This window comes from Halyomorpha halys, unplaced genomic scaffold (genome assembly GCF_000696795.3).
Source record: "Halyomorpha halys isolate HHAL.00 unplaced genomic scaffold, Hhal_1.1 Scaffold1009.1, whole genome shotgun sequence".
Classification (NCBI taxonomy): Eukaryota; Metazoa; Arthropoda; class Insecta; order Hemiptera; family Pentatomidae; genus Halyomorpha; species Halyomorpha halys.
The window spans coordinates 42136-52367 of record NW_027116335.1 but is presented as its reverse complement, the minus strand read 5'-3'; the positions used below and the strand labels follow the sequence as shown (position 1 = coordinate 52367).

Genomic DNA, 10232 nt, shown 5'->3' with positions numbered 1-10232 from the left:
TCTTGCCCCTTTTATCATATATATCATATCCTTTCACATATTTCATTATGTTGATTTAAATTATTTTATTAATTTTTGAACATTACTTACATATTTTACAACCACCTGGGCTCGAACCAGGCTGTGGCAGATAATTATTTCCTGTTACAATGTAGCCGAGTGTCAGCTCTGTGGGCCTGGGAGCCCCAGGGTCCACCCAGCATCATGAAGGGGGTACCCTTAATTGAGTGAATATCTGGTGGTCGAGCGTAATTCTGACAAAATCACCTTCTTTTACTGGAGGTCCATAACAGTACTTTCTTACAAAGTACTGCACCCCTGACTCTTTATGGGTTTTAGCGGTACAGACTTAATTTTTTTTTAACTTACATATTTTATTTTGTTAGTTAAATTTCTCATTGTTTACATATTATTCCACACCTTTCATCATGTTCATTTCTTCATTTACTTGAACACTGTCTGTTTTTAATAATATTTTTATCATTTATTTAGTATAATTATTACCTCTACAATATCATATTTTATCTTCTATTAGTATAACTACTCTACTATCTACTTAATTTATTGTTATGTATATTTCCAAGTTAATTAGTTATTATATTTATATTTAGTTATTGTTTCTCTGAATTAAGGTTGTCATTTGGTTTTGTTTTCAGCCCAGATGAAGGCCTGAAATTCAGGTTGAAATGTTAGCACAAATAAATAAGTTTTGTTTGTGTATCTATCTGACTGCACCCCTGACCATCTTCTCCTCATATAATATTGAGTTTGTGTCTGCTCAATTATCAAGGAGCATTCCCTGAAGGCAATCAAAATTTTAAAAAATTGAATCAATTGACTTGAGTTTAAAAATTTTTTGATAGCTAAATAGCACCGTATTTGGAAAATGACCCATATGTCTTATTATAATTTTTATAAAAATGATTGTATGAAAGTATATTTTGTAATAATTTTGGTCACCTTTCATTAAAATTTTGTTTAGAATAAGGTATGGCATTATAATTTAAATAAAAAAATATGACCTACAGCATTTTTACTTCAGGTGCATACTAAGATATTTACTAACATTCATTAATATTGAAGTATAAACTGCGAAAGGTAGCACTCAGTTTTATTCAAACAATTTTACTTTTAATTTTAAATAGTGATAACTAAATAAATTAAATAGTGATAGGAAATTTATAAGGAATAAGCTCTTCAACTAAAAAGTTGAAATTAACTATTTTGCTACACTTTTAAAATAAAAACACTTTCAAGAAACATAAGAATAAAGCGATAAAAGTTGGTATACTGAAAACTGAAGAAAAAGCCACTAGTAAAGAGTTAAATTTCCTTTGATATTAGAAAATATATACATAAAAAAAGCTATAGATACAAAATCATTTAGTAAATTTTCATTGTTAAAAGGAATATCAAAATATAAAATTAAAAACCTAAGAAAAATCCATTATTTGTGACAAATACAACGTGAGCATAATTTCTCTACAACACATTAATTACCTTAAAAAATGCTGTCCATTTAGTATCCTTTTGACTACTCGTAAACTTGAGTAAATATTCATTTTCTATTAGTTTTATATAGAATAATAAAACTATTATTAAAGGAAAGGAATCTCGTAGGGAAGGTTACATTATCATTGAAATACCAGAGCTTTAATAAGTTTGAGGCAAAGAGCAAATTCCGATGAGTTTAGTATTTTATCTTAAGATTGTACTGCAACAATCTGGATTTCGTTAGAATAATGTAGAGCAAGGTTAGAGAAGCTAGGATGAATGAATAAAGACTCCAATAGAGATTAATAATCCTCTGAAAGATAGTCTGTAATATAAAGTGAATCTTGATGGCCTATTCACTTCAAGAGACAAAACCAGCCTTAACTTGACAACCAAAGTTACTCCAAAAGGGATTCAACTCCTTTGGGAGATAACGAGAAAACATTCACACACTAGTAGATCAGATTTTTCTACTACTATTTTGTATAATAATGTGTTGCTATTTCACTATATCTTCTTTGGGTTTTGGAAGATATTGATTGACCGTGTGTAAAGACATATTCCTTTCATCTTCTTTGGGTATTTTTACACTCTGTTGAACTAACATTAAAAAAGACTTGTGATTTCTTTTATGTAAATTTAATAATTAATATGGAAATAGATTTATTTTAATTATATAGGATGTTTTTGTTTAATATAAAAATATTCAAGTGTTTGTGTGTGTACGCGATGTATTTTACGCAAACGGCCGACAGTCGCTGATTATAAACAATGCTATAATACTGAGCCTGGATTTTTTATCCAACAGATCCCCAACAAGGCTCTTATCAGTACATAGTTTACATCTGGCCAAGCCACATAATATATATACGAAATCACACTTTCGTCATATTTTTCCGTAAAGAACTCATTCTGCACACCTCTTCATATCTTCGATTTCTCAGCTGGACGGAGGTCAGATATAGACATTTCTATAACATATTGCCCAAGGTACATATTTAAGTTTTTTTTCTTTGTTTTTTTTGTTATAAAGACAGTATAAATGGTTTTTTTGTCATTCTTTTTTTTTTTTTTTAATACAAAGAAGTAATTTGTTTTATAATTTTTTATATTGTTTATATATTTTTTCTTGTATAATTTATAGTTATTTTCTGTTCAATAAAGGTTAAAACATTATTGGTTTATTTACTTATTTATGTTGAATTTCTTTCTTTTTTTTTTAAATTAATTTTTGTCTACTTCATTTTTATTTAAGTGTATTATTTTTGTTTTTATTAAATTAACATTCCAACCCAAAAATAATTATTTACCAGAGCATTCTACCTGGCAAGAGGAAAGTTTTTCATTTGAGCTCTCAATTCAGGTAACACACTTCTTTGTACGATTGAGCATAAACGAGAACGAACAATCCTCGGCCACCTCTGTCCTTTAGCAAGGATCTATAATGAATACCTAAAGAACTTTCTATACCGCACTCCGAATTTACATTTCAAAAATTAACATTGCCAAGACTAAAGGCAAGAGGTTGTTTTAACTAATTCGATGTGCCAGCTTTTAAAATGAACAAGTTTATAAAAAAGCATTATAAAAAACTTGCCACCAAATTATCCATTTAATTTCCATCGTTATCAGTGAAAAGAAGGTAAAATATACTTTACCACAATTATTTATCGATTTAGAACCAGCCAAAATAATACAGAAATATTCTAAGACATAAAACTTGTATATTCCACAGCACTATTTGAGCAGCACAAACAGAAAACAATACTAGTACAGTGTACTAAGTGTCAAAATTTGGGTCAAGAATTACTGTCATTACCTGGCAAGATGCATCAAATTTGCCGGCCCTCACGCATCTGACACTTTTCAGAAACCACGCGATGGACCAACTAAACTTATGTGGGAAGGACCATCCTGTTGCTACATGGACTGTGAATTATACAAAAACTTTCACAAACAGAGATCCTATAACAGGGTGTTGAAAAGCCTTCCCTTTTATTAGTCTCCTTAGCCAGTTGCACCTTAATTATGGTGTCGATGAAATTCATCCCGACTGACTACATCCGCAAGGATCTCTCTCATCTTTTCTATAACGATATTAAACTGGCCCAACAACGTGGCTGCATACTGTCAGTTAGATTGCCCGTGCTATCTCCTCTCCCGCAGGATGTAGAAAATGTCATCCTCTACCTCCTCCGCAGGCCTTCTTTAGCCTTTCCTTCACTACTGGCCATGCCGTTTCCTCGTCCGTCTGATTCTGGTTCAGAATATTTCGCTTGATCCGACAGATTGCTGCCTTGAGAGAAATCGCGTCATTTTTGTCTAGCAACAACTCAGAAGACTGAGACCTTGACCCCCAACCTTTCCATGATACGATCTCCACCTTTAATGAAGTGATTCTACTCACCGATTTTGCCTGAGTACCGTTCCAGGTTTGAGATGGCTTTTTTAATATCCTGGGAGGTTGCTGCTCTCACTCTCATTTCGGCTAACACGTTAGTGTGAGTTACAGCGAGAGTGGTCTCTGGCAGCAGGGGTAGCGCCGGAACCGCCGCCGGGACTGCCGGGGCTACAGGAACTTCAGGAACCGGTTGCGCCAACAGGATCTATAGAACTGGCTGTCTCGCTACGAGCTGTAGTTGGCCATTGACCATCTTGGCTCTGAACTAATTAGAAAAAAAAATCGAGAAAAAGAGAGGGGAAAAAATAACGAAGGAGACGAAAATGCAGAGAAAAATTCAATAGGAGAACAGAGTTTCCGGATTTCGGCACCATTTATGAGTACTTTGAACGTAAAAGTAAAAAAAAAAATATTTACAGTTTACCACAAAGCAACTTGTATATAATAAAAAATGAATTTTTACATCTCACTTCAACAGTTAGAAGCTCCTTCTCCCTCTCCCTCCTTTCGTTCAATCTTCAGATACACTTCACATTGGAAATAAATTTAGTCCTGATGATTTTTTCTTCTCTCTATCTCTCTTCTTCTTTTTCTGCCCCCTATATTCAAGTATATTATTATTATTCAAGTATAGACTGGTCGAAGAATAGCAGTGTTAAATCTTGAAAATTTAGGTTTAGATAACCAAAGAAATCCAATCCAGGAAATGGTGAACGAGAATGTAGCCGCAGAATTACCAGCGGTCACCATGCCGGAAGCGCACGCTAATGCGCTCGCGTGAATTAGAGTGCGAACGGCGACTACAAAGGACTTGAAGAAAGCGGTCTTGGATATAGAAACATTCACTGGGGAAGGCGGGAAATCAAACCACTTTTTTAAGAGCTGTGATCGCGTCATGGGCAGAATAGAAGCGAAAAAATCAGAAAATCTTCTGGAGAACGGGGACGCCGAGGAACTGAAGGCTGCAGTGGTCTGCCGGGTGAAGAGATGCATCCTTAATCAGATTCAAGCGGACGAAGGGACATCTTGGAGCACGGTGAAAGAGAGGCTGAAGAAGGTATTTGGAGGGGGCGCTGGGCCTCATAAGAGGATATCTTTCGAATTTTCTGAAAGAGGAAAAGACAGGGGCAGTCCAGTGGACAGTACGCCGCTGAACTGCTTTCACGCTACAACCAGATTACGGACAAGTTCAGCGAAATGATGCAAACGGACCAGGTGTATGGCCGCATGATGTTCCTGGCTACTATACTAAAAGTCCAGTTAGCCAAGGAGACTGGAAAAAGGGAAGGATCGCTCTTTCGTGCAGTACGCCCAGGAATTGATCGATGCAAGTGCCCGGGAAAGAGAATCCCACATGGAAAACGATCATCAGGACTGGATGAGGGTCCAATACAGCCGTCCCAGTAATCATCAGAACCCGTGGAGAAGAAGAGAACGGCAGGAGTTTACGAGAGAGAGACCGAAAAAACTGGAGAGAGAATATCCCCTGAGAAATCAAGGGGAAACAGGCGGAGGGAGGAACTTAAATGAGTGCGGGAATGAGGCACACATCGCTAAATAGTGCCCCTATATATATAGAAGAGGCACTGGGCATAGGGCGAGCCCATGGAGATAAACGCTCAGCGGGTGCAAAAGAAAAGCAACAGACGGAGGACAGAAGGATCTTCAAGCGAGTCTATGGAGGTCTCTGAGGTATCGGAAACGGAGGGGGAAACAGAAGAACCTGGGAGTGGAGGAGGCTATAAACTCAGAAGGAGCAGCGGGAGGCGAGCGACTGGAGGAAGGAGAACCTCATCAGAGTTCTGAGAAGGCAGAGGGGCGGCGGTCTGCCTATCGGAGTGTCATCGGAGTGGGTGGAGTGAAGTGTCTCATCATTACTGGCAGCTCCCACACAATTGCTAGTCGGGAAGCACTGGAGAGGTTGCAAAAGGATGGAGGGACATTCCAGGTTCAATTATGTCACTGTAAATTAGTCACCCTGGGTGAACCCTTTAGCATGGAAGGGGAGGTAGAAATTAGGCTGAGTAAATGGGGAGCGAGAGGATACCCTTGTAGTTAGTACACGTGGTGAATAGCATGCCGCGGGAGTATCAGTTGATTGTCGGGTGTGATTTGTTAGAGAGAGTGGGGGCTAGTCTGAGACTGAACAGAGGATCATTGTCAATACTACGTCGCCGTATAACAGTCCTTTGTGGGCAGTTCGTAAGAAGGGTGCGCTAGGGGATCAGTGAGAGAAGTATCGGGTGGTGATTGACTACCGCAAATTAAACAAGAATACCGTGGACGAGCGAAATCCGATCGGGGGTCGCAAAGGTGTTGCGGAAATCCAGGATACCTCCTGATAATGATGCATCCAAGGGACCGACATAAGACGGCATTCACGTTCGAGAGGGGTCACTACGAGTTTACTCGGATCCCGTTTGGATTGAACAACGCTCCTATCACTTTCCAAAGGCTGATGGATGAGTTCCTACGAGGCATCGACGAATCGATATGCCAAGTGTATATGGATGACCTCTTGGTCTTTAGTAAATCAGTGTAAGCGTAAAGTAAGCGCTCAGTCGCGTATGGCAGCAGGCGGTTGACGAATGCAGAGTCCAGGTACAGTGCTCTCGAACAGGAACATTTCAGACCCTACGTTTTCGGGAGAAAGTTTCGGGTCCATTTCACTGGGTGGGGAAACTCAAGGAGCCGTCAGCAAGGGTTACGCAGTGGAAGGAACTCCTTGGGCAGTGCAATATTGAAATAGTATACACGCCAGGAAAGGAGAGTCGTGGCTGACTGGCTCTCACGCTTGATTACGGTAAACGATAGAAGAAGAGTAAGCGGGGACGTCGGGCGATGTCCGGTAGTTCTTGAGAGAGTGGACACCAGGGGAGGAAGAGACCCAGGACGTATCGGGGCAGGTCGAGGGAAACCCCACCATCGGAGGACGAGAGCTCGGAAGGGGACAGACTCGCGAAGATGGAAGAATCGGAGGAAATTATTAATGATAAGCCCCGCCAGATCGTCTGGAAAACTAGGATATCGGGTCTGATGAAAATCGAAAATGGACGATACGGGAAAAGCGAAATTGCAACGATTTGGTCGGTACCGGGGGCACAGGAGGAACAAATTTGTGAAGCCCTTAAAGACGCGTCTAAAGCAGGGAGGACATACCGCATTTACGTTTATCTGGGATAAGATTCAAGGCTGTGGTGGTCAGAGCAAATAGGTGTCGATCGTATTCGTTCGGTGTACGCTAATGGTGGAAACTATTCGAGATGAAGATCGGCAGAAAGAAGTTACCCTTGCTTATCACCAGGGCAAAACGAATCATCGAGGTCTGAATGAAACGTTCCAGGCTCTCAGACGTAAATATGTTTGGTGGGGCATGTGTCGAACGATAAAGGACAACATAGGAGGTTGTAACGTATGCTTGAGTACTAAATATGACAGACATCCCCCCAGGGCAACACAAGAGGAAACACCTACGGCTGACAGACCACTGACTGACCTCCAGATCAACACTTTTACATGGAAAGAGTATAAGTGGGTGACGGTCGTCGACACTTTTAGTAAGGTGGCAATGGCGGAGCAAGTGAAGGATCGGTTAGCGGAAACGGTATTAGGTGCGCTACGCACCTGGTTCCAATTTTATGGCGTTCTTGACTCCATTTCATTTGATGGGGAGCGAGAGTTTGATAATTCCCTTATCCGAGATGAAATGAAACTTCTCGAGGATACATGACATTGGACACCCTAATGGTAGGGGTGGGATCGACAGATTACACAGTACCTTCAGTGATAACCTCCGAGTTTACAATGCGGACAACAACATAGAAAATAAAAACAATTAAGAAAAATAAATTCCTATATACATATAATTGAAAGAACTGACAAGCTCTCTGAAATAATTGCTATATACATAATTTAAACCTAAGAATAAAATTTAAAAACGCTTTATACAATACATAAATAACCTAAAATGAACAAAAAACCATATTTACAAAAGTCAAAACAAACCTTAAAACAAATAACATTGAATAGAATTACATGAATGACCAATCCTTCTGTAATACAATCTAGCAGTGGCTGGCAATATGAGAACACTCCAGTTTTTACATTGTAATTGCCGGAAATTTTAACTCTTCAACATGCACAGTTCTCCTCTTTTTAGGTTCTTTAATACTTTCTTCAGTAACAATATTGTGTTCTCTAATAATTATCATCCTGAATGAACCTTCTTATCGCTGTATCTCCTTACCCCTGTTAGACCCCAATTTTCTGTATACGATCGTTCCGATTTTGATCGCTCCCATCCTATCTGTGACCTTTAAATTCTCCCGCGCCACCCTTTTGGTTTTTTCCTTTTTCATTCTTCCTAGCGTCTCCTCCCATAACTTTCTTCGAGCAACATGGTTGTTGTGTATCTCCTCACCGTCTACTGCCGTGCCCTTATAGTCCCGCCGGTGTCCTCGCAGCCCAAAGAGAATCTCAAATGGTGAGAACCCCGTAACGGTGTGCACGGAATGATTATATGCCGCTATAGCCTTTGGCATTGCTACATCCGGTTCCAATCCCTTGTCGATCTGATATAGGCGAAGATTGTCACTCAACGTGCCATGAAGCCGCTCTATGCTTCTTCTGCTCTTGGGATGCCCTGGTGTGTTGAGATGCCATGTTACGTCCAGGTCCTTCATTTCTGTTCGAATCGTGGCATTGTCGAATTCTCTGCCTGAATCTGATGAGATAAGCTCTCGAACTCCGTAGAATTGGAACCATAATCGGAGAGATGCCAACACTGTTCCGACGACTTGTCCTGCACATGGTGCTCCATTGCCGTCTTACTGAAGAGATCAATTATGGTGATCTATTTAAATCCTCTCTATGTGAATGTGTCGTTGTGGCCTGTAGATCGTTGAGCGGTGCATCTGTGGTAGGTGTCTCGTCTTGCATCCCTTTTGAAGGGTGTCTGCCATACTTGGTATGTAGACAAACTTCACAGTTTCCTACAACTTCAGTGACAGTCTTCTTCATCCCCCACCAAAAGTACCCTCTTTTTAATGCTTGCAGGGTCTCCGAGATTCCGCGGTGATTTGTTTTGCCCTGATGATATGCTACAGTCCGCTCTGTCTCTGGCGTTCGTCCTCCCGAAGAATTTCCACCATCAGCTTGCATCGGGCGAATGTCTTGTCTATACCTATCTATGTGTTCATCACGCCATAACCCCTTGATCTTTTCCCAAATGGTTTCATTACCAACGTACAGGTGACACTTTTTCCAGGCTTCGAAGCAATGTTCAACGTTTTACAGATCTGGTTGTTCTTCACGCCTTGTTGTGGCCAAATCGTCGTGATACTGCTCCTCCCATACTTGTTGCACCCAACTTTGTGCAAATGTCCAGTGGTCCTCGTCTTCCATACAATTTGCCACCTCTTGTCGTTTATTATGTCCTCCAGTTCCTCAATATCTATTGTTCCTTCCTCCGAGCTCTCGTTAGACGAAGATCCCTCCCTATCGTCTTCCTCCGCCTCGTTCTCTCTATCACCCTCCTTCGGCGTCCATTCTCGTAGAAACTGTCTCACTCCTGACGGTTCCCCGTTGTCTTCTTCCTAAGCTTTCACAGTTATGGCTCGAGATAACCAATCAGCTACCACATTTTCTTTGACTAGTTTAAATGTGATTTACATCATATTGTACATACATTGTACATTGTACTGTCCCAATTTCCCAATGCAAGACTCCTTCAATTTTCCCTCCCATTGCAGGGGCCTATGGTCAGTGTGTACTTTAAACTTCCTCTCGAACACATAGGGCCTAAAGAGGTCATCAGCCCACACTATTCCGAAGAGCTCTCATTCCAGCGCACTGTATCTGGTCTTCGTCTATGTCAGGCGCCTACTGACGTACGCCACTGGGCGATCTCCTCATCACACTTCTGAGACAACACCGCTCCCAGCGCGTACTCACTCGCATCTGTAGTGATAGTGAATTGCCGGATGAAGTCTGGGAAAGTAAGCACCGGCTCCTGCTGCGGCTTCCATGCACCGCCTGATATTGTCTTCCACCATCGGAGTGATGATCACCTTCCTGCCTTTCTTCAGAAGATTGTTAATTGGGACGAGATACTCAGCCATTTCTGGCACAAATCTACGGTAATAATTTCATGTTCCCAGCAACCTCCGAACTCCCTTCACATCCCTAGGCACTGTCATCTTCCGGATAGCTGCGACTTTATCCGCTTCGGGTTAAAGGTTTAACTCCTTTCCTGGAAATCGTGTGGCTGAAAAAAATTATTTGTTAATTTTGTTCCCCCTTCCTGGCATTGCTGCCATACGGGATTCGGCAACAGTGG

General features: G+C 40.6%; 1 protein-coding gene across 1 annotated transcript in view; it reads right to left on the bottom strand.

The window, feature by feature from the left end:
* Positions 1 to 1658, bottom strand: part of LOC106687770 (NADH dehydrogenase [ubiquinone] iron-sulfur protein 4, mitochondrial) — a 13870-nt gene extending 12212 nt beyond the window's left edge. Inside the window, exon 1 of the mRNA XM_014431828.3 lies at positions 1501 to 1658. Within this exon, the coding sequence (XP_014287314.1) occupies positions 1501 to 1562 (62 nt within the window). The 5' untranslated portion in view covers positions 1563 to 1658. The remainder of the gene's footprint in view (positions 1 to 1500) is intronic.
* Between the last annotated feature and the right edge of the window lie 8574 nt (positions 1659 to 10232).